General features: G+C 41.6%; 3 protein-coding genes and 2 long non-coding RNA genes across 8 annotated transcripts; 1 reads left to right on the top strand and 4 right to left on the bottom strand.

Annotated features, from left to right (window-relative positions):
• Positions 1 to 1,569: 1,569 nt before the first annotated feature.
• On the bottom strand, positions 1,570 to 4,543 carry LOC103987519 (UDP-glucose 6-dehydrogenase 5-like). Its single transcript, XM_009405847.3, has 2 exons — positions 4,283 to 4,543; positions 1,570 to 3,266 (listed from the first exon to the last, which is right to left on the bottom strand). The coding sequence occupies exon 2, from the start codon at positions 3,234 to 3,236 to the stop codon at positions 1,794 to 1,796; it is 1,443 nt and encodes a 480-aa protein (XP_009404122.2). The 5' UTR covers positions 3,237 to 3,266; positions 4,283 to 4,543; the 3' UTR covers positions 1,570 to 1,793.
• A 1,379-nt stretch (positions 4,544 to 5,922) lies between these two features.
• LOC135676114 (uncharacterized) lies at positions 5,923 to 9,798 on the bottom strand. 3 transcript variants are annotated; one of them, XR_010514144.1, is made up of 4 exons: positions 7,430 to 9,798; positions 7,295 to 7,326; positions 6,524 to 6,640; positions 5,923 to 6,415 (listed from the first exon to the last, which is right to left on the bottom strand). It is a non-coding gene; the product is annotated as an uncharacterized LOC135676114 (long non-coding RNA). The 3 variants fall into 3 exon arrangements; XR_010514143.1 differs by having other exon boundaries at positions 7,295 to 9,798; XR_010514142.1 differs by having other exon boundaries at positions 6,524 to 7,562; positions 9,031 to 9,798.
• A 250-nt stretch (positions 9,799 to 10,048) lies between these two features.
• On the top strand, positions 10,049 to 15,353 carry LOC135676113 (cell division control protein 48 homolog B-like). Of its 2 annotated transcripts, XM_065186957.1 has the most exons (12): positions 10,049 to 10,612; positions 10,722 to 10,766; positions 11,315 to 11,370; positions 11,513 to 11,662; positions 11,725 to 11,832; positions 11,965 to 12,064; positions 12,250 to 12,531; positions 12,612 to 12,781; positions 13,286 to 13,414; positions 13,941 to 14,034; positions 14,128 to 14,205; positions 14,774 to 15,353. In XM_065186957.1, the coding sequence occupies exons 1-12, from the start codon at positions 10,469 to 10,471 to the stop codon at positions 15,068 to 15,070; spliced, it is 1,653 nt and encodes a 550-aa protein (XP_065043029.1). In that variant the 5' UTR covers positions 10,049 to 10,468; the 3' UTR covers positions 15,071 to 15,353. The 2 variants fall into 2 exon arrangements, with proteins under 2 accessions (XP_065043029.1, XP_065043030.1); XM_065186958.1 differs by lacking the exon at positions 11,315 to 11,370 and having other exon boundaries at positions 10,472 to 10,612.
• Positions 15,354 to 15,635: 282 nt separating this feature from the next.
• LOC103987517 (uncharacterized) lies at positions 15,636 to 18,951 on the bottom strand. Its single transcript, XR_010514141.1, has 4 exons — positions 18,813 to 18,951; positions 18,095 to 18,664; positions 16,081 to 16,161; positions 15,636 to 15,984 (listed from the first exon to the last, which is right to left on the bottom strand). It is a non-coding gene; the product is annotated as an uncharacterized LOC103987517 (long non-coding RNA).
• Positions 18,720 to 22,961, bottom strand: LOC135676112 (RHOMBOID-like protein 12, mitochondrial). The gene is made up of 8 exons (XM_065186956.1): positions 22,525 to 22,961; positions 22,092 to 22,212; positions 21,790 to 21,909; positions 20,657 to 20,767; positions 20,466 to 20,504; positions 19,870 to 19,974; positions 19,751 to 19,792; positions 18,720 to 19,057 (listed from the first exon to the last, which is right to left on the bottom strand). The coding sequence occupies exons 1-8, from the start codon at positions 22,884 to 22,886 to the stop codon at positions 18,968 to 18,970; spliced, it is 990 nt and encodes a 329-aa protein (XP_065043028.1). The 5' UTR covers positions 22,887 to 22,961; the 3' UTR covers positions 18,720 to 18,967.
• Between the last annotated feature and the right edge of the window lie 477 nt (positions 22,962 to 23,438).

Below are 23,438 nucleotides of genomic sequence, written 5' to 3'. Positions count from 1 at the left end.
CGCAGCCGGCTGAACCATGCGCGTGCTGGTCCTCTGAAGGTGGTCGGAAACGTACGGCACATTAGCGCGTCGGACGTGCCGTAAAGGGCCATCTGAGTTCTGAACGCGGCGACATGCTCTGCTGGGTCGGAGCCGCCGTCGTACGTTTCGAGGGCTGGCACCCTAAAGTTGAGGGGGACGGGTTTTTCTTGTATTTCCTGAACGAAAGGGGATCCCCCCGAGGTGCCCTCGCTTGATTCATCCCGCGTCCTTTGGAGCTCGCGTCGGAACTCGTCCAGGCGGCGATTGACCTGGGAGAATTGTACCTTAAGGAAGCTGTTCGCCGAGTCGGACGATATGGTGTCAGGCTCGGGGCGACGCCGTGCGGCTCAGGAGGGTGCAGGAGAGACGCGTGTGGGCGAACCTTCGTGGTGGATGGCCCTGTCCCGGGTCTCACCGGTTGCATCCAGTCCCGTGCCCGGCCTCAGATGAGCTGGGTCGGCGGAGGCGTCCGTTAGTCGCCTGATTTCGGGGATAAGTGGGACAACGGTCTGCATTATCTCCGTCATTCCCTGCACTTGCTTAACTAGGGCGAGGAACGCCTCGGGCAGTACGGCTGGGGGGTCGACCGTGGATAATGGGGGTGGGATCCCTAAGTCGTTGAACAGGCGCCAGTAACGATCTGGCGTTGATGTCGGCATTTCTCCCTCTCCGTGGGCGACGGGTTCGAGGGGGTCGGCGTGAGGATCGTTCGGCATTCGGGCCCTCCTTCTAGCGCCAATCTGATGCGGTCTGCACCTGTTTAAGCCGTGACCTCGGGACGTTACGGCTTAGTTCAGGGGTCCGGATGCCGAAGATCGCGGGTAGAGCCTCCTGGTGTCTTCGGGGTGAGTGATCACAGCCGGCCGATCCGCGGGTGATCCTCCGAGGTAGCCAGTTGCAGTCCCCTGGTAACGTGATCGCCGTGTACCTGCACAAAGGTCGGGCCGTCCTCTGGGCCCGACCCCTCCGACGGTCTTGTTAGTGGGCGAGAAGGGGGTTTTTTCCTACTCCCATCCTTTTGGGCCCTGGACTCTTTTATAGTTTTGGTCTGATGTTACCTGATGTTCCTGCTTGTCAGAGCGGGGTCGTGCCTCTGACTAGATTTGATGTTGCCATTAGGGTGGCGTGTGGATCATCCGGTCGCAGGGCATGGGGGGCATCGATCGTCGCCCTCTGCGTTTGGGTGAACGCGCTGGGTGTGGATGAGGGAGTCGCTGGCTGAGGGGGTGACGTTGGAGGCGTCGAGTCGACATTAATGCCCGCTCACTCGGACTGGGTGCGGCCTGCGCGCGGAGGGCGTCGTGGCGTGTCACGTTCGCCATTACTCCCTGAGGGGGGTCTTTTCTGCTGTCCCATCATGGGATGGCTGGCGTCATGGTCCACATCCCTGTTGACTTTTGTGGTGATTCCCCTATCATCACTCATAAATTCTTGACCAAATTTGTGTTTTGTTCTTCGTGATCATGCTGCTGATCCTTCCTTTGTCAATGTAAAATTCAACTTTTGTAAGCTATTCATAATACTCAGTTATCATCAACAACATGGAAGTTCATAAAAACTGCAAAAGATCATCAGCTTCATTCTCAATACCGACAGAAACATTGCATACAATTATTATCGACTTAAAGCTGCAAATGAACGACATCGACCGAAACCTAATTAATGAGAATTCTGTAAGAAACAACCGAGTAACGATACCTATAAAGAATCATAAGCTTCAGCTGCTAAATTTCGATCCCTGATAATAATCCCTCTTGAACTGAAGCACTCTACTAGGCAACAGCAGGCAAGTCTTTGAGCCACGAGTCCAGAGGCTTTCCGATGGAGTACACAATGAACCCTATCGCCCTGAGTGTCTCTGGATCGACCACATTACGCCCGTCGAATATGAAGGCTGGCTTCTGCATGTTATCGTAGATCCTCTGGTAGTCCAACTCCTTGAACTCATCCCACTCGGTCAAGATGCAGACGCCGTGTGCCCCCTTGGTGGCCTCGTATGCGTCCCATGTCACGCTCACCTGCTTCACGGCAGTCGGGCTCATAGGCTGCAGGTGCGCCGGATGGTCCCAATCGAACTTGTTCATCGCGAGGTCGCGTCGGATCTGGTCCTCCGTCACCTGGGGATCGTAGATGCTGATCTTGGCATTGTCCCCCAGGAGACCCTTGCAGACGTCGATAGCAGGGGTCTCCCTCGTGTCCCCGGTGTCCTTCTTGAAAGCGAATCCAAGAACAGCAATCTTCTTCCCTGAGACCGTGTTGAACATGGAGGACACAACCCGGTTCACGAAACGGTTCTTCTGGTAGTCATTGATCTTGATGACCTGCCTCCAGTAGTCGGCCACCTCTGGCAGACCATTGCACTCACATATATAGACCAGATTAAGGATATCTTTCTGGAAACAGGACCCGCCAAATCCAACACTAGCGTTCAAGAACTTGGGGCCAACCCTCGAATCCTTCCCCACGGCATAGGCCACCTCCGACACATTAGCTCCGGTAGCTTCACAGAGTGCAGAAATAGCATTGACGGAGGAGATCCTCTGTGCCAAGAAGGCATTTGCTGCAAGTTTTGACAGCTCTGCAGACCACAGATTGGTGGTGATGATGCGGTCCTCAGGTACCCAGTGGGCATAAACATCTTTCAGTGCTTGAACGGCCTTGCGGCCCTCTGGAGTCTCCCGGCCACCAATGAGAACTCGGTCGGGCTTAAACAGATCCTGGATTGCTGTACCCTCTGCAAGAAACTCTGGGTTCGAGAGGATCTGATACTTGACTCCCCTGCTGTTGTGGGTCAAAATCTTCTCGATGGCCTCTGCGGTCTTGACGGGTACCGTAGATTTCTCGACCACGATCTTGTTGGACTTGGAAACATCAGCGATCATGCGAGCTGCACTTTCCCAGTAGGTCAGGTCAGCTGCCTTGCCTGCTCCAAGGCCCCGAGTTTTGGTAGGAGTGTTCACAGAGACGAAGATGATGTCAGCCTCTGAGACTTGCTGTTCAATGTTGGTGCTGAAGAAAAGGTTCTTTCCTCGGCACTGCTTGACCACATCGTCAAGGCCTGGCTCATAAATGGGAAGTTGGTCACTGTTCCATGCTGCAATCCGGCTGACGGAGATATCAACGACGACCACCTCGATGGATGGGCACTTGAAGGCGATCACGGCCATGGTCGGGCCACCAACATAGCCAGCTCCAATGCAGCATATCTTCACCATGTTTCTGGCTTATTGTATGACCTTGAGTGCCTGACATTAATGGTTCAGAAAAATGTTTCTACACTTGTGAAGGGGATTAATTTACACAACATATAAACATATCCTATCATTTACTTTAAGATACAAAAGTATTCAGATCTTCACACATAATTAATGTTGAAATCACACACCTACTGTAAAAAGAAATTCTTCATTACTTAGCAAAATATCATCAGTAGATCACTTGCAAAATTTCTTCCTAAAATGCCAAATGGGTTTCACATAGCACAGTGAGAATGTCAGTAAATGGTTTTCAAGATCCCAAAGAAAGCACAAAACTAAGCATCTAATGAGTACAGATTGATATGAAAGATTGAACTAGCAAATGACCTTCAAGAAGGGAATTTGATCCACAAGATCAGATGCCCACAGACACAATTTTGAATACAGAAAAGACCACTCTAAAAAAAACAATGATTATGTAAATAGAAGATCCGAATCTTCGAAAGTAAATGCACAAGAAGTCAACAAGCTTCACTGAATACAGGAAGCATGTGGAAGGATTACCAGAATATGGATCATCATAATAGGACTGGCAAAACGAAAAATGAAAAACAAGATTCAGCATCTCCGGATTACCAAGAATAAATACCAGGGAAAACAAAAAAGATTAATGAAAAGCTCTGGTCATGTGCAGTATCATCTGACTAAACTTGTGCATTCACTTGTTCCATTTTGCAAGAAAAAGTGATGTTCAAACATAAACATAAAAGTTCACAACAACTGGTAGATCTACGATTTTCTGGGCTTGAATGTTCAGTCGACCATAAATTTCTGTTGCAAGAGGAAAAGAAAAGACAGAAAAAGAGACATTTAAGTGAGTCAAAGTCCTTGAATCAAGATCATCAACAGAAATCTCATAAAATGGGAGGAATGCCTCGAGTATAGGCACCCAAAACAGCAGTATCAGAATTCAGAATGAACAAATGACAAAAGGGAAAAACAGCAATTACAAACTTCTGATCAGGTCATAAACTGAATTACAGAAATCAGCTAAGAAAAATCACCTTCCAAAGTGCTCACACTCTGGCTTCAACAAGGGGTTAGAGAGGAGAATGAGGAGGAGGAAGAGAAACGATTTCTGGTGCCAAAAGAGAAGGTGACTTCCCCTCCTTAAATACCCGAACTCACTGAGATCTACCATCTTCCTTTCAGAAAGTATTCATGTCAAAGGCCAGATTTTACCAGCTTAGTTGGACACTTCAACACGTTTTCAAGCATCTCTGCAAGTCTACCAAACTTGAAAATGAGGAGAAGGTACTTTAGCCCATTTTCCAATAATAACAAACTTTCAGAAACAAGAGCTTCAATAACTATTGTGATTCCATTGCTCATTCCATAAACACCCACTGCAGTGGCACATCCTCCTTATGAAGCAGGAAGAATACATGTATACTAACATTAGATGAAGTTCATATACCATAGCCCATAGCCAAACAACTATTCCAATCATAAGATGATGGCATAAGTACACAAAATCAACAGGCACTGCCGACTGAAACGAAATATCACCAAATAGCCAATTCAGAACTTTCACAACGGATCATGTCTATCTAAATCCAGGCCACAGATCCTGAGTTATCTTCTAACAATTCACAGTCAACACAAGGTCCAAACAGTGTTACCTATTCTTGTTTAGTCCAACTATTTTTGTGACACCCACCAACCGAAGGCACATAAATAGTACAGTGTACAAGAAACTCCAAGAAAAAAGGCGGCCAAGCTCTCATTTGCACATTTCTCCACAAAGAAGAAGACCAAAAAAAATAGAGTAAGAACATGAGAAACAAAACCAAGCATCATCGAAATTGCAACTTCAAGATTCAATTTTTATCAGACAAAAGAGAGAGTAGGCCAAAGATGCTAAATTTTCGAGAGAAGGGAACAAAAAAATCCCTTCTTTTGCAAAGTAAAACAATCTTAACCTTCTGAAAATTATTCGATGACCGTCTTTATTTATCTAAGCGACTTTTGTCACTTCCATTAAAGTAAACAAGAGGACGCTTTAAATTCAAGAAAAGACAGCGACTCGTGACCTAACATTAGGAACGAACTACTTTGGACTTGGAGTGAGACAGAAGCGACCAAATCAATCAAGAATTGAGGGGAGAATTAAGGAGGAGTAATTGCCACCAAATCGGCAGCACCGGATCGAAAATAAACGAAAAAATAAAAAAGGGGGAAAGATCGAGAACGAAAAGAGATACCTTTTCTTCCGTAAAAATGAGGTTAGGGTTTCTGGCACTTGCTGTCGCAGTCGAGAAGGAGACTGAGGGTGTTTTCGTAAAATTATGATTAAGTGGAGGGAGAATTATCTTTACAACCCCTTTAGATATTTACAACCCATTTAATTTTTTTAATATTTTTAAAATATATTTATATAAATGAACATAAATATTTATTTTATATTTCCTTTTTTCCTTCCTAAATATATTTTTTTTCTAGATATATATTTTTATTTTTTTTATTTTTATTTGCTTGATAAGCGATAAGCAACATTGACGATAATAGACGATAGAGTGGCATCGAGTAACATCGACACATAGATAAAATAAAAGATGTAAAGATAAAAAAATATAGTTATTGATCGAGGGATTATAAATAATAAAATTATATTTTATTATTTTTAGAAGTCATCAATTGGGGAATAACAAAATGGGGTTGATATTATTTCGTCAAATCATACAAAATGATATGACATTGGCAACAGAATCAGTAGACATTCTTTATGACAGTAGATGGAGAATAATTGATCGAACAATCGATTCTGACCGGCACATAGAATTCATGTGATTCTTTCCTCACTCTGTTCTATCTCATCCTGTTTCCAGACTCCAATCATATATATATATATATATATATATATATATATATATATATGGAGATGCAAAGAGAAGATCCAATACGTTTGTTGAATTCGTCATGAGTTGGGTGTGTTTCTGGTGCAGCCATTGACCTTCTCAAGAGCCAATAAGAACATCTCATACAAGAAGACAAGAAAAAGTTAGGAGGGTGTTGGATGAGAATGGGAGTTCTCACAACCTCAGACTCTAGGCATTAGGACAATGTTGTGTTAGGCATGACTTCTACTCGATCATGACAGCTGCAGAGATGCAAGCAGACTTATTGCTTTCTTTGACCTGATCATAGAAAAATCCAGGGGCAAGGTTTTAGCATTTCAAAGACATCAGTCATGTGAATGATGATGATACAGTATAGATGATGAAGATTCAAGTCACAGAAACAACCTCTTTGTGGAAGGCCTTCTCCATGTCAATTAATGGTTGCCGGCACAAGGTTCTCCACCTACCAATGGCAGAAGAAATAGCTGCACATGCACATTGGAAAGATGCCTTTGTGCCAACCTGCAGCCACAACAATTGAAACCTCACCAAACTGAGTAGAAGCATTAGTTTTGTAACATTCTAATACTGAAAAATAAATAGTCAACTCTATCAGCACTTAACCACAAATGTTGGAGTAATTATCATATAATCCCTCGTCACCGACTCGTATATTTGAGTCCTTAGTGCCATCCTAGCTATTGTTTTGCTTCATTCATGATTACGGTGTATCATAAACATGTGATCAAGCATGAAGCAGCAGATGTAGGGAAAAAAAAATATAGTTAGCATGGATTTATGTGCAATACATGAATAAAGGTATCATTTTTTTGCTTGGAATTATAGTTGTATAGCTCTGACAGAATAAAGATGATTCCAGCCCCCATGTGAGTAGCAAGGAGAGCATACACTCAACCTGCCATAAGATGAGACATGCAAACTGATTACTAAAACATTTCGATTATAGATGCTTCAATTCACAGATCACAACTGAATCATGATTTTTAACTGAGCTGTTCAAGAGTAGATAGGGGGACAAAGCATCGCCTGATGCAATAGAATTATAATCCATTTTTGCACAAATTAAACAGACATTGCCGAGGGGAAAAAAAGAAATTATATTTACCTTGAAATATATAGAGTATATGAACAAGGTGTATAGTTTTGAAGACAAACCTTGATTAACCTTGAGTCTGACAGAATTGAATCTAAGAAACATAATCATGTCAGAATTGCAAAAAAAAAAAAAAGTCTCGGATTAGACAAATGAAACAGATAGTGCTGATGAAAAAGATCAGATTGTGCTTGTACCTTAGACACATCCAGCAACTAGGTCTAGATCTTGCTGCCCCTGAGAAGTAATCCCCCTCCCACTGAAATCTAAAATTGGTGCTCGTGGGCTTTGAGCTTTAAGTTTGGGCTGATCCAATAATCATAAGAGTTCCTGCATTGCGATAGACTATGACACAATTTGAGGCAATAAATCCATCACTATCTAATATTTCAGGTCCATTTAAGATTTTTTAAAAAGATCACTACTCTAATCATGAACTTGACTGTAAATATAGGGATGACAATGGGAAATCCTTCATCTCCAGTTAGAAATAAATGGTAGCTGCCAGCTATTATGTGCTCATAGGCTTCTACAAAGTACTTGCTTTAACGGTTTGACCCTTGTTTTCTCCCTTAGCCAAGGTGAAGAATATGTATAATTACATGTTTATGTAAACGACATCAACAGAATTTTCTTCTTGAGAAAGGTTGGTTTGTAAATGCATCAGTTGGGTAGTATAAGAGAATGGACAAGCCAATCCTACTCCAGATTAGTAGTAAACATAATATCTGGTTTATTTTTCCACTGCACAGTTATTGGTGCTTGAATCAGCAAGCTGAAGGGAAACAATAAACATGACCCAGAACTGATTGCAGGCAAAATTAAAAGAGAAAGGAAGAGTCAGGACTTCTTGAAAGACACCCAACAGAAGAAACTTTCTTTCTGCAAAGTTGAAGGCCAGCAACTTTATGACCTGCTACAACAGAAAAATTAGATCAACCATTCTGCTACATACTCTTAAAAGAAGAAGAAAAAAAAACAAATCTGCTCTTTAGTCCAAAGGTCATAAGATGCAAAACTTGGACAGAGTTTTCCAAGGTCTCTACCAAGAAAGTTTGTGATGAACTTTATCACTGTAACCATTTACACTCTTCATTCTTCTTTGTGTCCAAACCACCCATGTGTCTTAAACAATAGGAAATTTCCTCAATTCCATGGATAAACATTAATGTGAGATGAGTTAATCAGGGAGTATGAAGAAACTACAAATAGATTCAAGAGTTATTTTGCTTTCTCCAGCAAAGTTACAAGTAGACCAAACTAGTGTGAGTACTAATGGCAAAGGAAAGCCTATTTCCAAGATAGACTGCAAGACAAAGTAGTCATCATTGCCTTCAAAGAGTATAGTACACGAGGCTCTCACCAATGTGGGGTATTCCACCAAATCTTTGCTATGGGCTATCAACATAATGCCAAAGTTCTAGCTGAATTCATAGCCAACACTAATCTGGACAAGAAATATATTCTTAATAGAAAGATAGCTCAGACACTAAAAAGACTACTCAAGCACGATTAAATTCTTCGTTCCTGACAAATAGCATCTTCGTCGATCCACTTGAAGAACATCATCAGCACAAAGCAACTAAAAATAGGTCTTGCAACCAACAATTGGTAGAGTCAATTTTCTCCGCACCATTTGAACAAATCAAACCAATCAAGACTGTCAAGGCGCCATTTTTGAGTGAGGAGAAAAAGAGAATCTCTACGGCCCTATCTCGTCCAATGCCCAAGATGATATCAATACAGGAACAGAAACCTAATCTGAGATCAGAACTACAAACTGCAATAAACCTCTGACCTATTTCATTTCCGGTGCCCTCCGCCTCCGAGGGTGTTACTGTGCTCCTCCACGCGTGTCGTAAGGTACCCAGCGACGACCGCCCTGGCGTCGCTGCCGCTGCGGTCGCTGTGGCGTCGGAGACTGTCGACGAGGGCCTTCGGCACTCCTTTGTTCGACGAAGAGAATGAAAAGATCGTTCTCCTATATTGATTCATTGATGCAAGGAGAGGAGGAAGATGTTAGCTCAGATTGCAGCAACGGATGCCAATCAGGCTGGACCGACTACTTAGGTCAGTCCTCCGGTGACTGCCCTTAGCTTCTCATCCGTGACAAAGGTGGTTCCTTTGAAGAAGAGGAGGAGGAGGAGGAGGACCTGTCCATGGTCTCCGATGCGTCCACCGGGCCTCCTCATTTCGGGAATAGGACGAGCATTCCTGCTGTTATCTTCTTTCCAGCACTTGGTTTTAGGGTGGCGGTTGCCTCTGCTCTGCCTTGACTCCGGCTGCTGGATTGGCCACGGGCGGTGCCAAGAAGAGGCGAGTCGAACTAGAGCAGCAGAGACAGCGTTCTTCTCTGTTGGGTGACGCTGCCAGCTCGCCTTTGTTCAGCTTCTCCAAGGCATGCTATATTCCTGATCCCTACTCTCTACCGTCTGGTTTCAATCCACCCCTCAGCTTCAATGAAGGCATTTTGGAGTTCACTTGTGGCTTTAAGGTGCATTTATGGTTCTCCTTCCACTAGTTTTTTTCCTATTTTGACTGACAAGTATGATCTCGAACAGAGAAATCTCCAATTGGAGAAGCAAATGGGCTACCTTCAATCTTCAGTTCCTGTGGAGCCAATCCCTTCAAGACCAGTGGAGTGATCTCCATAACCTACATTCCTTGATGCGATTCTATTCCTCGACTCGCTCTTTCTTTCTTGTCTTGTGTAATCGACGTAGGTAAACGAGTGCCCAAGACCCTCTTCGACAGGCTCCGATACCACAGCGGCCACAGTGGCGGCGGCGCCGACGGGGCTAAGAGGGTCTAAGTACAGGGTAGTATGTACTTAGCCCATTATAATAACCAATTTAGAAACATAGGGTGATTTTGTAAATTTTCTCATGTTTTAGGGGTATCTTTGGAAATTTACAAGGAAGAAGAATAATAAGGCCGAGCGACATGCCACCGCCGTCGCCGCCTTCAAACCCCACCATCCTCTGTTCCTTCCCCGCCGCTACCGAAGTCGCTCTACTCCGTGAACGAGACCAAGAGATCCGGTGGGGCAAAGTTAGGCGTGCATCCCGCACCAGAAGCTGCAAGCTAATCAAACGTCAATCAATAATCTCCAAGTAACCCGAAGCAACAACCAAAAGGTGGAAACTTTCTGAACCCCATCGTCTGCGGCGGGCGTTTCGACCACCAGCTGCCCGTCTGTTGTCGTCCTTGGCGGTGGAACTTTCTTCCGGCTTTGGATGGATAGAAACGGCAGCGTGAAGGATGGACGGTGGAGGGCGGAGCACGCGATCGCAGGGAATAGCGGGGTCATGGAAGCTCTAAGGGAGCTCATCATATATCCTTTTCTCTACGCAAACGAGTCGCGCAAGCTTGGCCTAAAGGCATGCCTTTTCCCCTTCTTCTATCTTCTTTTTTGTTGCAGAAGGTTTGTGCTCTTCTTCGGTCTTTGTTTTCTCAATTGATTCTTGGTTGATTGGGATCTTCCTGCAGTGGCCCAGAGGGTTGCTTCTCTATGGTCCGCCAGGCACTGGAAAGGTATCACCTTTTTTCCATGACCAAACTAGTCTGTTTTTTTTGTGAATTCAATTTTGGCCAGTACAGACACTGCTTGTGGAAGTTCTCATTCAAAGATTTAATCGTGAAGGAAAAATAAAAGATAAAAGAAAATATAACTGCTTGTAGTTATGTAATACCTAAGTTTGATCCCGCAGCAGGAGAGGATAAAGGCTTGATGTGTATAGTGTATACTATCATTAACTTTGACTTAAGCATGATGTTGGCTAGGCTCGACAAAGTTAATGAGTCAGTTATTCTGTCGAACTAGATTATTTCATTAATAGCTGAATTTGGTTGATCTAATTCATTTTAAGAAAGCACTAATACTCATGAAAATTATCTCTGTTTTTTGTATGTGTATTTGCAAATGGGAAGCTTTAGTGCAGTTGCTCTTGTGAATTTATGTTAGTATTTGTAGACATTTCTGCTATTGTGACACTTGTTCATGATCATCTTATTGTTGTCATCTGAGAGGAAGATTTGCTATCGTATCATTTACCTCACATGTGGATGTTGTTGTGTCTCAGACTAGCCTGGTCCAAGCTGTTGTTCGTGAATGTGATGCACATCTGACTATGATCAAGTAATGGAGAAAAATTACAGAGAGATGCCATCTTTTCATTAAATAAAGTTGATGCTAGTGCCTTTTACTCATCAAACATATTCCATGTATCCTTGTACATGTCATTGATGTTCTTTTTTGGTTTTATGTCTGTTCCCCATAGCCCTTATTCTGTTCATAAATCACATGCTGGAGAAAGTGAAAAATTTTTGCGAGAAGCATTCTCTCAAGCATATTCGTATGCGTCATCAGGGAAGCCATCTGTCATATTCATTGATGAAATTGATGCCATTTGTCCCCGACGCAGTTCTAGGTATGTTTGTGAGTTTTGCCCCCTTTCTTTTTCAGCTGAAGTTTGAATAATTCTTTGGTCAGGAGGGAGCAGGAATCTCGTATAGTGGGTCAGCTTCTAACCTTGATGGATGGAAGTAAGTCTTCATCCAGATCCCATCTACATATTGTTGTCGTAGCATCAACTAACAGGTTAGACATTTAAGTGTGTATGAACCAACTCAATGTTCAAGTGGTTTCTAGAAATTTGTTTCCATCCGAAGAATCCGACTGTCTCAATTATATGAAGTTAAGATGGATAATTGGTTGCATGTGTCTTGTTAGGGTTGATGGCATTGACCCAGCATTGCGAAGGCCTGGGCGCTTTGATTCTGAGATAGAAGTTACAGTTCCTACAATTGAAGAACGATTGCAGATTCTTGAGGTCTGACTTGTTCCATATCTCGTTGTCATCACTCTGATTGTAGAACATCTTGGTATACTTTTGAGTAAATTGCTCGATCAAAGTAGCTGATTTGAAAGGTTACTTGCCGGCACCATCACATGGTTTTAGCATATTGAGAGGCTGTGCCTCATCTTTACAACTTAATGCAACTTAATTTGCTCCAGCTGTATTCGAAGAATCTTCAACTGGATGAAAATGTGGATCTGCAATCTATTGCTGCATCATGTAATGGATATGTTGGTGCTGATTTAGAAGCCCTTTGTCGAGAAGCTGCTAGGTTTGCGTATCGTAGGTTGTCAGACTCTAGGGATAAAGATGCACTTATCTTAAAAATGGAAGACTGGGAGAACGCTAGAGCTGAGGTTGGTCCAAGTATGACAAGAGGCATTACTAAAGAAGTTTCGAAGGTGTCATGGGATGATATTGGAGGATTAAAAGATTTGAAGGTTAGATCCTTCACACATTTTCAATCTACTCATGTCTTGGCTAACCTTTTTCTCTAACTAGACCTTAATGTCAATAACAGAAAAAGCTTCAGCAGGCTGTTGAATGGCCTATTAAGCATGCTGACTCATTCGCAAGACTAGGAATATCACCAGTACGAGGTGTTCTGCTGCACGGGCCACCTGGGTGCTCAAAAACGACCCTTGCTAAGGCTGCAGCTAATGCTGCCCAGGCTTCTTTCTTTTCCTTGAGGTTGTCTTTCCAACTCAATGTGTAAATGTTTTCCTAGTTTCCACTTGTTAAATAAAAAATATTTCTAAAATGCTTTAAATCATTATATGTAAAAATAACCATGATGGTAAGCAACACAAGAGTGATACTTGTGATACATGTTTAGGTGGAAGGTGCAGGGTTTTGTTGCAAGTTTTTTGCATAGTATAAATTAAGCAATGGTGAAAGACTGATGTAGGCTGCAATACGGACAAAGGTCTCACTTCATTTTCACCATTGTCTTATGACTCTTGTCAGTGTTGTTGTCATTACTTGCGATGACTTTCTGGAGACCTTGAATTCAGGCATGACTTTGACTTTCCCAATGGGATTTGTTGTCATTTTCACCTCATGCTATTTCATGCACAAAATGCTATTCAGGCATGACTTTGAATTTTAGAGATTTGTGATTGTCATATTCTCTTATGCTTGGTTTTTCTTTTTGACTTGTGTATTGTCTTTGATAATATGTAATTGATGATGCAGTGGTGCCGAACTGTATTCCAAATATGTTGGAGAAGGGGAAGCATTGTTGCGAAGAACATTTCAGAAGGCACGCCTTGCTGCGCCTAGCATAGTATTCTTTGATGAGGCTGATGCCATTGCTCCCAAACGGTAAGCATTAAAATGGCCCATGTGCTGCTTTAACCTAATTTTTAATGGGGCTAATGACAATCTGTACATACAAGCACTTGCAGCCCGAGGCACCTTTGGATATAACTAGTCTGGAAGTATCTCATTTCAAATTAAAAAATGTAATAGGCATCCTTTTATAAGTGTGCTTCCTTCAGACACATATCTAAGTGACAAAATATGTAGATGGAGTTTTTTCTTTCTGGAGTACTTTTGAGCTATGGAGAACCAGGTATTTAAGCTGAATCTTTTTAGTTTGTGGTGCCTTCGACCCTTACTTTCTTTTAGTACTAGGTTTAGGTAACATAAGAACACAGCCTCAGGAAGTCCTCTATTTTGTGCTCTTTAAAGGGGATTGAAACGCTTGACAGTTTCCTACTCTGTACTACATGGATTAGTTCCTTTTAGTGCTGTCAGGTTATCTTCATGATTACATAAACATGATGATTATTGGACTAGAACATGTTTATCCCACTGTTTATATGTGACGAAATGTTCCCTATTGTAGTGGTCATGGTGGGAGCTCAGGCGGCAATGTCAGTGTTGGAGAAAGACTTCTGTCTACCTTATTGACCGAAATGGATGGTCTAGAACTAGCCACGGTAGCGCTCTACCCATTGATAAGCTCTCAAAAATGAGGAGGGCTTATCCTCTTTGATAACTTTTCTGTCTAATTTCCATTATTGCACTTACAGGGAATCATTGTACTGGCTGCTACTAATCGTCCCCACGCGTTAGATGCTGCTCTTATGCGTCCAGGCCGTTTTGATTTGGTATGTACATACAGTAATATCCTATTACGTACAGTAACATCTTGTCTCACGTAGGTACAGTTTTGCAGTGTTCTTAACATTTTAGATGTTGGACCTGGAGATTTATCTGAAGACTTTATTTTGGCTATCTCTTACTTCCTTTCCTTGCCTTTGTAAAGATCTATCTTGTTTTGCTTCTGGCTTTATTCCCTTCTAGAAAAAGGATGGAGTATTATATCTTCATACTGGCTTGACTAAGAACATATTTATGAATCCAAAATGTCATGTAAATTTTCCATGCTATAATCGATTTCCTTTACTTTTGTTGTTGTCGATGACAATACTGTTGAGTTTCTTTAGTATTATGTATGCGAGCATGTGCATGCTGTCTGTGTATTCGAGCAATATCTTTTATATTACACATTGAAGCTAATGGACCGCTAATGGACCGGTGTATGCTAACTCGAGTGCTATTTTGTACCTGAATGAAGATGCAAATCATGTCTCCGTCAATTGCACCACTTTCTAACATTAGACCTTGTCGACCACACTATCTTAACGACTCGCAATGTTTATGGCTGTGCTGTAGGTGCTGTATGTGCCACCTCCTGATGCAGAAGGCCGTCATGAAATATTACGCATCCATACAAGACACATGAAGTTAGGGAAAGATGTGGATCTTAGAGAGGTCGCGGAATCTACCGATCATTTTACTGGCGCTGATCTAGAAGGCCTGTGCAGAGAAGCCGGCATGGTGGCTCTCAGGGAAGACATGTTGGCCGATTCTGTTTGCAATCGTCATTTCCAGACAGCAAGAGATTCACTGAGACCCTCCTTGACTAAATCAATGATTGAAGAGTATGCCAGCGCAAGATTTCGTAGATAAAGCATCTTTTCAAGGCTCAATTTCTACATGTACTTGTTTAGGTTCCTAACTTGGTACTCGGTTGGTTCCTGTATCATACAATTCTATGTCGTATTGGTATCTGATATCTGATTGCAGGAAGAGTATCGATATCAGTGGAGATGTTCTGATTGATTCCCCATCAGGAAAAGCATGTCTGATGCTAAATATCATGAATTGTGGGTAAAATAGTTTGTTGAAGATCCATGTATTCAGATGTTATCAGTAGATTAAAAAAATGAGAGTTACAGTTTTGTATGCTTTATATTTGTTTTACAGAACCCTACACATTCCTCTGTATTTTGTTTCTATGCTGCTATTTATTTTCGCAAAAGTAGATATGAATAACAACCATTTAAAATTGGTTTCATGAATCTTTTGCAATCACTAAACTTTATAAAACATAAGATTATGTCAAATCTCAAGAACATGTATTGGCCAAAACAATTTATCTTTAATGAGATGTCATTGAGGCTCACTATTTGCAAGGGGTTAATGTACGATGTCATTGAGAATTACATTTGATTAAAGATACTAAACAGACACATAAGTGAAACAACTCCATGACCATTGCAAAATTTAACAGAAGTGACAGCAAAACCATACATAATCCACAGATGAGTATGGACCAACTTAAAGATACTAAACAGACACATAAGTGAAACAACTCCATGACCATTGCAAAATTTAACAGAAGTGACAGCAAAACCATACATAATCCACAGATGAGTATGGACCAACTTTATCGGCACAGCGACCGACATCGTTCAGAATACTGTTCCCATAAGACAACAACATATACGCACAGATGAGTAATTGGAGCCTATGAACAGGATATCAGCAGCAGTTGAGACCTAATTAGCCAGGTCTGTCATGGCTTGCTCATACTGGCAGTACTGTGAAGCAAAAACAGTGTCAATAAGAGGTGTGATGCATGAGACATGATCATGATACTTTAGGATATTTGCTAAATAAGACTTTGAATAACTCACAGTGAATCACCATTCCGATGCTTCCTCTCCATGACTTTCTTCCAATGATTATGCTCAAATTTCAAGGCCTTGTCATGCCAGCTGCAGAAAGGAAAGAAGTATGAAACGTCATAACTAATCCAAGGCAGGATGTCTTGCAAAGGAAAAAGGGAAAAAAAAAGGCGAAAAGCATGTGCTGCTTGTAGCAATAGGAGCAAAAGATGTATTGAATTAATACCATAAAAGAAGAATTAAAACAATCAAAACATAAAATGTGCTATCTGATCTGCTTTTAGCTTTTGATTCCACGATAACACCTTAAATTTAGTGTCATAAGAAAACGTTGGATAAAGAATGCACTCAACACATAGAAATGCATCTTTAAATTAGTGACAAAAAACTTGAGCAGACAACTAATAAAACATAAAGGATAAAGTGAATTGATTTGGATACTCAGCAAGGAGGTAATAAAATCTCTAAACAAAAAATGAAAAATATCAATATAGGGTACAAACTACAAACAACATTTGAGCAGACAACTAATAAAACATAAAGGATAAAGTGAATTGATTTGGATACTCAGCAAGGAGGTAATAAAATCTCTAAACAAAAAATGGAAAATATCAATATAGGGTACAAACATGGCATAAGGATGTGAATGAAAGATCATTAATCCAAAAATAGTTTTCTTGGTGGAAACTAAAAACACAAAATCGTATTACTATAACTAGGAAACCACAAAGTTTGCATTTCCCACTACAAGAGTTTGTCACCCACTGGACTTCCTTAAAAAGGAAATGCAAGTCCAAAGACTCCAAGCAAATCCAGAAACCAAATGATTCCCCACAAAAACAAAATGCAACAAAACCCACAACACTAGCTAGACAAACTACAACTGTATGCAGTTCTCACTCCTGCTTTCGTACTTCATCGTTTTCCTTAGACGGATGATATTCCACTATAGATAATATCTATAAATTTACTTGTTGAACTCCAAACCACCAACATCCAACCAAATATATGTCTCCTGATTACACATATCACGAAGACTTCTGATTTTACATCCACCAAATTGCATGTGACCATTATCTTTTATGGGGTCATTTTTTAAAACCTCTGTAAAGGTGACCCTTTCCGAGATCAATCCTTTGCCTTAATCACAAACGCAACAGATGTTACCAAAATTTCACCAATAAGATGGCAACAATAATGCTTATCAAGGATTAAACTCTTTTGTCACCTAGCAAAAGGTTGTCCCATCTTTTGTTACTTACTAAGAACCATCTACGTGAGAAGCAAGCCATAAAAAAACTGCAAATAGTTTCTTTAAAGTTGTTATTTTTTTCTTCCTCAACATTCACATCCCTTATACACTGACAAGGAATAATGGAAACTATAGCAAAGCTCATTGTACGAGACAGCACTAAAACAAATTTGATCAAGGTCAAGGGCTATCAAATATTATGGATGTTCAAAGGTCCAACCTTCGATTCAACAAGCATTTTATGCAACACAAGTAAAATATAATTACACGACCAAAATTGCATCTTGATTTCAACGTCAGATAGATCCTTTAGAAACATCTCACCGAAAGACATCGTAAATAGTTTTAAACTATCAAGCAATAAGCAAAGCCTCGACAGGCAACACTCATGATTTCCTAATACATCTTGCAGAACGATGCAGGTAAAGGTAGCACCAAAAAGACCTACTCTGATTGATATCAAAGGCCATGGAACATCATAGATGTCCCAAGACGCAGCCTTTAAGGATGCCACCCTCCGGTTCCTCCTCCTTCCCTTCCTACCCAAGGCTGAAGCTACTGAGATCATATGAAGCCGGAAAAGAGGGACCGAAAAGGGAATATAAACCTACCTAAGAAGGCAAGAAATGATATACCAACGTCAACAAAGATGGGGAAGCGAAAAGAGAGAAACCCTAAGGGCGAAGATACATAGTGAACCACAGAGAGAGAGAGAGAGAGAGAGAGAGAGAGAGAGAGAGAGAGAGAGAGAGAGAGAGAGAGACGACGTACTTGAAGCGCCGGGAGAGGTCGGCGGTGCGAGAGGTGCACCAGGAGACGGCGGCGAAGGCGAAGGAGCCCAAACATGAATGGAGGTAGCGGTCCGGATCAGAGTGGGGCACCCCGGGGTCGCCACGATACACCTTCCGGAACAGGTCTTCCATGGATTCCTCTGTCTCTTCCGCGCTTCCCTCCTCGCCTTCCACCGACCCACTTATGGTTGGCCTCGGGACCGACCTAACTCGTGAGACAAGTCGACGCAGAGGGCCTCCACCTCCTCAGGGACGGGGGACCGACCTGAGTCGTGACACAAGTGGTAGTGAAGAGCCACCGCCTTTGCCGCTGCCTGCCTTGCGTCGCAAGTCGAGAAGCGAAGCACCCAAGAAATCCTCGCCGTCCGCTTCTGAGATTTTGGGATCCACTGTGGGCTTCTTTAGATGTTCCGATTCGATATTTAGATGCCTCGATACCAAAGAACAGTCATGTTTCTAATGCACAAATTTAATGAGATGGACGGATGAAGGCTAATACAAGCTCATGTGTCGTATAGCATCATACGAATAGATCCTCCAACTCGATCTCCTGCAAACTCAATTAGATGGAAGGAGACGAGCTAAATTCTGTGAGCAAACACGCATGAGAACAAGTTGCTATTTCTTTGGCGGTATCGAAGGAGAAAAATAATGGAAAAGCAACAGGAAAGATGACGTCAGTTGACTGATCTACTTACTACGATAATCTGTAACATTGAACTTTTTAAGAGTACTATGTTGTTCGCTGCATGCAGGAGAGGCATCGCAAGAACAATGTATGATCACAGTGCTCATTGCTACTTAATTCCATACCCCTGTGATGAACATATGTGTCTAATGATTGCCTGCTTGATCAGATCCAGCGCTTCTTGATTCCGGCCCACACCAGGGCAGCGACTACGGCCCCACCTAAATGTGCTGAACCTGAAATGTGTCCCTCGCCCTGAGGAATGAGAAGATAAAAAGAGATTAATCACACCATGATCAGCCTAAATAATAAAGCCAAGTTCTTGGTTTTTCGAAAACAAGTTTATCGTCGCAAGCCTACTGGATGAACTTATAAAAGCGAGTCGAGTAATTTAAGGCAAATGAAGAGAAATTGTGCTGCTCGACGTGAAAGCTGCTGATACAAGAAAAGAAAAGAAAGCAAATTCCTCATGGGTGGATAAAAAACTTAAAAGCCAGACGGAAACACCACAAATATACATATGAAAAATGGCCACTTTTAGAGCACATTAGATTCTATCAAGCACACGTTGGCAAGAAGTAAACAGAAGGGAAGATAGTGAGATCCTCTGCAACCAACACAGGTCTCAACAAGTCAACAGAAGTGACTAGAGTAGCCCGTCAAAGCAAACGTTATGCGTTAGATCGAACTACCAACTTGTTACTAAATAACTGAATTGTATTCCATTGTATAAAATCAAAAGCAATGTCAGATCACAAAGCAGCTAAAGATTAGAGAAGGTTGGCAAGAAGTGACGAGGCAGAACCTATGACGGAAAATGACTCACTCCGCGAGGGGGGACTTTCACAGCCTAGCAATCCATTCAGTGGTTTTAGAGTATTTGTGCTCCTATTGTTATGAATGCAGAAAAATATAAGCTCTAAGGCTGAGTTTTTACATTCGACATACCTGCTTAATCCTCCACAAATCAGTTCCAATCAAGAATGCTCCCTGTAACGACATAGCAGAGGCTAAGTTATGGACATGTAACACAATGTTTTCTTAAAAATCAAAGAGCACAAACTTACCATTAATACTGCAGGCACAGGTATAATGAAGTTGATATAGTATATATTTTTTGGGAAAAGAAACACATTAAGAAGAATTATGGCATTTACGGCAGCACTTGCACCCTGCATGACATGGTGGCATAAGATTTAGAATAAATATAAAGAGAAGTAGAATTTTTTGTATTAAATGAAAATGAAGAAAAGGACAGGGCATAAGTAGCTTAGTATTGAGTGATCACACAGAAGTGGAACTGGAAATATACAAACAGATATGCTAAAGCTATGTTAACGAGTCTGGTAAAGCATACCGGCATTTGGCATTGTTCAGATGCATATGGATGATTAAGGAGGAAGTGCGATACTTCCTCTTAATTGACATACTTCTCTATTTACCTTCATGGATAAAGTAAGACTAAGGAAGATCATTTTTGATAAATAATGGAGCATCTATAGTGGGAGGAGATCTGTGGTATAGTAGTTGAGAAAGTAATATCACATTTATCTTTTATATGTATATGTTTGTGTTTAGAAACAATGAATAAAGATATGAAATATGAGTAGCTACATATGTGTGCATATGCATCCTGAATGACATGGCTAGAGACAAAACATACCAGTGCAGGAATTCTTGATTCATCCCATCCTCGATAACCCTAAAGATATCAAGATGGAGATCCAAATTACATAAGGTTATTTAATTGATAGGGAAATGATAAAAAAGAAAATCGAAGCATCAGTGAGAACTTATATTTCTGAAGGAAAATATGATGCTTGATCTCAAAATAGCAGTAGTTATGTCTGTTACCTTTGAAGACGGAACCATAAATGCCTTGTGCACCAAGTAGAAAATTGATCCACCTAATGCACCAGCTAAGTACAATTTCAGCAAAAAATCAGGACCAAATAGGTTGCCAATCTGTTTGCCACGATTAGTTTCTGATAAATTAGTCAATATATCTCAATACTGTTAGAACTGCAATGCACAAGAAACTTTAGGTACAACTGTTACCCTTACAAAACATGCTTTGACAAAAGTAAGAACAAACAGGATGTCAAGATTGCAAATATTAAAGAACTTGTAATTCATCTATCAGGAATCACGTCCATGAAATAGTAGAAATCATATGGTTGTGCTTATGTAACTAAAATACAATAATGAATAAGGTTTAAAACAGAACTATTCTAAGAGTGCTCTAAATTAAATAATTAATAGCCTTGACTAGAGAATTTTTTATTTTCAACAAACAAATGATCTTTCATGTATTCTACAGTAACCTTACTCTTAAGATTGCCTGAAAATAATTAAGGAGAAGACCTTTTCCAAGAGTCACACCCTTTCGACATTTACCATGTATATATATTTGTGTTTTCAATACCACATTTGTAGCTCATTTAATTCCATCAATACCAACACTTAACACCCAAGTCCATCCCTATTTCCATGCAAGTGATAATGTTCAGAAATAATGAATGTTCAGCCTCGGACCACAACTCATGATTCTAAAACTGTCATACTCACCTATTCTTCTGAATTCCGATAGCTGCCCATCATGTAATTGTTCTTCTATCCACTTAATATGTTTTTCCCGTAAATGTATCTTCAATTCATAATTCGGTTTACTATCTCATTGTACAAGAGACGGACGACCTTGAGACTCTTAACCAAATTTTCTGCAATAATTTCTAATATATTCAATAGGCACACACATAGGTTAACATTCTCAAGTTCGAAATGCATGACTACCATCTCCAAATATCTGCAAGTGAATTTTCCTCCATTGTCTGCAGATAACTATGTTACTAAAACTAACCCCTCGGTAATTTACGTCAACTCAAGTTTCGAAGCACTCAAGGATAAATACAACCAAACAACATTCATTTATGATAAACCATTGAAATTTGAAAACCAAAAATGAAATTTCATGTAACAGATCTTACACTTGATCCGAAGAAGTAAAGGCCGATCATATTTGTCACAAGATGGCTGGTATTAGAATGACTAAATGCGCTCGTAATCAAAGTGTGCAAGCGGCCACTTTTAAAATTGTCAAGTGAAATCTGCTCAATGGATACCAGACTAACAAAATTAAATTCCCATATTTGTCATCAGGTAGCATGAAAGCAACAAAACACCTACAGTGCCAAGATTAAGGCTGCAGTCCTGTTAGTTCTAACAGGAATATAGGTTGATTCACGATAGAAATAGCAACAAGCAATAACACTTCCTGCAAAGTTAATACCATAAAGTGTTTCCTCATGAATGCAGGATCAGCAATCCGCCATAATAAGAAAACAGCAACATTAGCTCCAATCAAACCAAAGACCACTCCGTCTCCATTTGCTAACGGCATCAATTTTCTCCTGCGATAAGGAAACAGAAAGCTTGTGCATGTCCTAACAAATCAAAAGTTTGCACATACGACTTGGCAGCTTAAGCTCAGAAATCCTATGTATGAAATAAAAGGAAAAAAAAAAAGTCCATAAAACCTTAAATTCGAATCGAGATATCTTCGATTTCTTTTCAGAACAAATCAATTTCAATGGCTACCTTAGTTCCTACGGAGGATGAGGATCATTGATCGATTATAACAAACAGCTGTGGGACCATCGCCGCGTACAATTGTCAGCAAAAAAACAAGCCAAAATTTCTTCGGAAGAATCGAATGTAGTTACCAGAGAGGGAATCCATGCGAAGAGATGAGTCGTTTGGGATCAAACCCGGACCGCCGCTGGAAAGAGATCTTGAGAGCGCGGACCCCGTCAAGGACGAGACCCTTGAGGCCGACCGCAGGCACGGCGCAGAAATGGGCTCTCGTCGCCGCCTGCGATGGCCGGGAGAAGAGATGACGGGTGGCGAGGCCGGAGGGGAGAGGGTTGGCTTCCGATCGCCACGGACGGGGGAGGCGGCCAGAGAGAGAAGAAGCGCCGTGGGATTCGGGCGCCGAGGAGAGAAGGAAGCGGCCATGGGAAGAGGAAATGGGATTCCTTCCTTCCTTCCAGAATAGATGGAGGAGAAGCGAGTGATTCCTCCGCATCTCCTCGGTCTTCGTTCGCGTTGTCTTCGTGGAAGCCTCTGCCACTCTTCCTTTCTTTCTCAGCAGCAGGACATGCCCTCTTTATTCTCCTCGTCGGTGATCCGTCGCGGTTTGGTTCGGTTCGCTTTGGATTATCGGGCACACTCCTTATTCCGGTTCACGTTGCGGTTTATTTTGCACGAGTGACGCACGCTCTCTCTCTGCGGTCTATCTTCGTCATCTCGGGTGTGCATTCTCTCGTAACTCAACGACAACAATATATTACATAATTGAAGCTAGCGAATCCGCAGAAGACGAGCGTTCGAGAAATCATGTCTTCTCAAGGGTCTTGACACCGATCTTAAAGCATCCTAAGGCCCATCATACCCTGGCCAACTGATATTTGGCAAGAACTGTGCGACGCTCACATCTCTTATCACGGGTCCCTTTGACACCGATCTTAAAGCATACCAAGGCGGCCCATCAGACCGTGGCCACCTGCTATTTGGCAAAGAACTGTGCTGCGCTCATCTCTTCTCACTGGTCGCTTAATCATGGGTGCTGCAGAAACAA

Source organism: Musa acuminata, chromosome BXJ1-6 (genome assembly GCF_036884655.1).
Source record: "Musa acuminata AAA Group cultivar baxijiao chromosome BXJ1-6, Cavendish_Baxijiao_AAA, whole genome shotgun sequence".
Taxonomy (NCBI): domain Eukaryota; kingdom Viridiplantae; phylum Streptophyta; class Magnoliopsida; order Zingiberales; family Musaceae; genus Musa; species Musa acuminata.
Note: the sequence above shows the minus strand (reverse complement) of the source record. Positions and strands in the feature narration are given on the sequence as shown.

Excerpts from the sequence above, each read along its gene's own strand:
- LOC103987519 (XM_009405847.3), bottom strand. The coding sequence starts at position 3,236 with ATGGTGAAGATATGCTGCATTGGAGCTGGCTATGTTGGTGGCCCGACC.
- LOC135676113 (XM_065186957.1), top strand. The coding sequence starts at position 10,469 with ATGGATAGAAACGGCAGCGTGAAGGATGGACGGTGGAGGGCGGAGCAC. Across the intron at positions 10,767-11,314 it reads GTCCGCCAGGCACTGGAAAG|ACTAGCCTGGTCCAAGCTGT; the intron begins GTATCACCTTTT and ends GTTGTGTCTCAG. Across the intron at positions 14,206-14,773 it reads GTCCAGGCCGTTTTGATTTG|GTGCTGTATGTGCCACCTCC; the intron begins GTATGTACATAC and ends GCTGTGCTGTAG.
- LOC135676112 (XM_065186956.1), bottom strand. The coding sequence starts at position 22,886 with ATGCGGAGGAATCACTCGCTTCTCCTCCATCTATTCTGGAAGGAAGGA. Across the intron at positions 22,213-22,524 it reads TCGCATGGATTCCCTCTCTG|GAGAAAATTGATGCCGTTAG; the intron begins GTAACTACATTC and ends TCCTTATCGCAG. Across the intron at positions 21,910-22,091 it reads TCATGAGGAAACACTTTATG|ATTTCACTTGACAATTTTAA; the intron begins GTATTAACTTTG and ends TCCATTGAGCAG.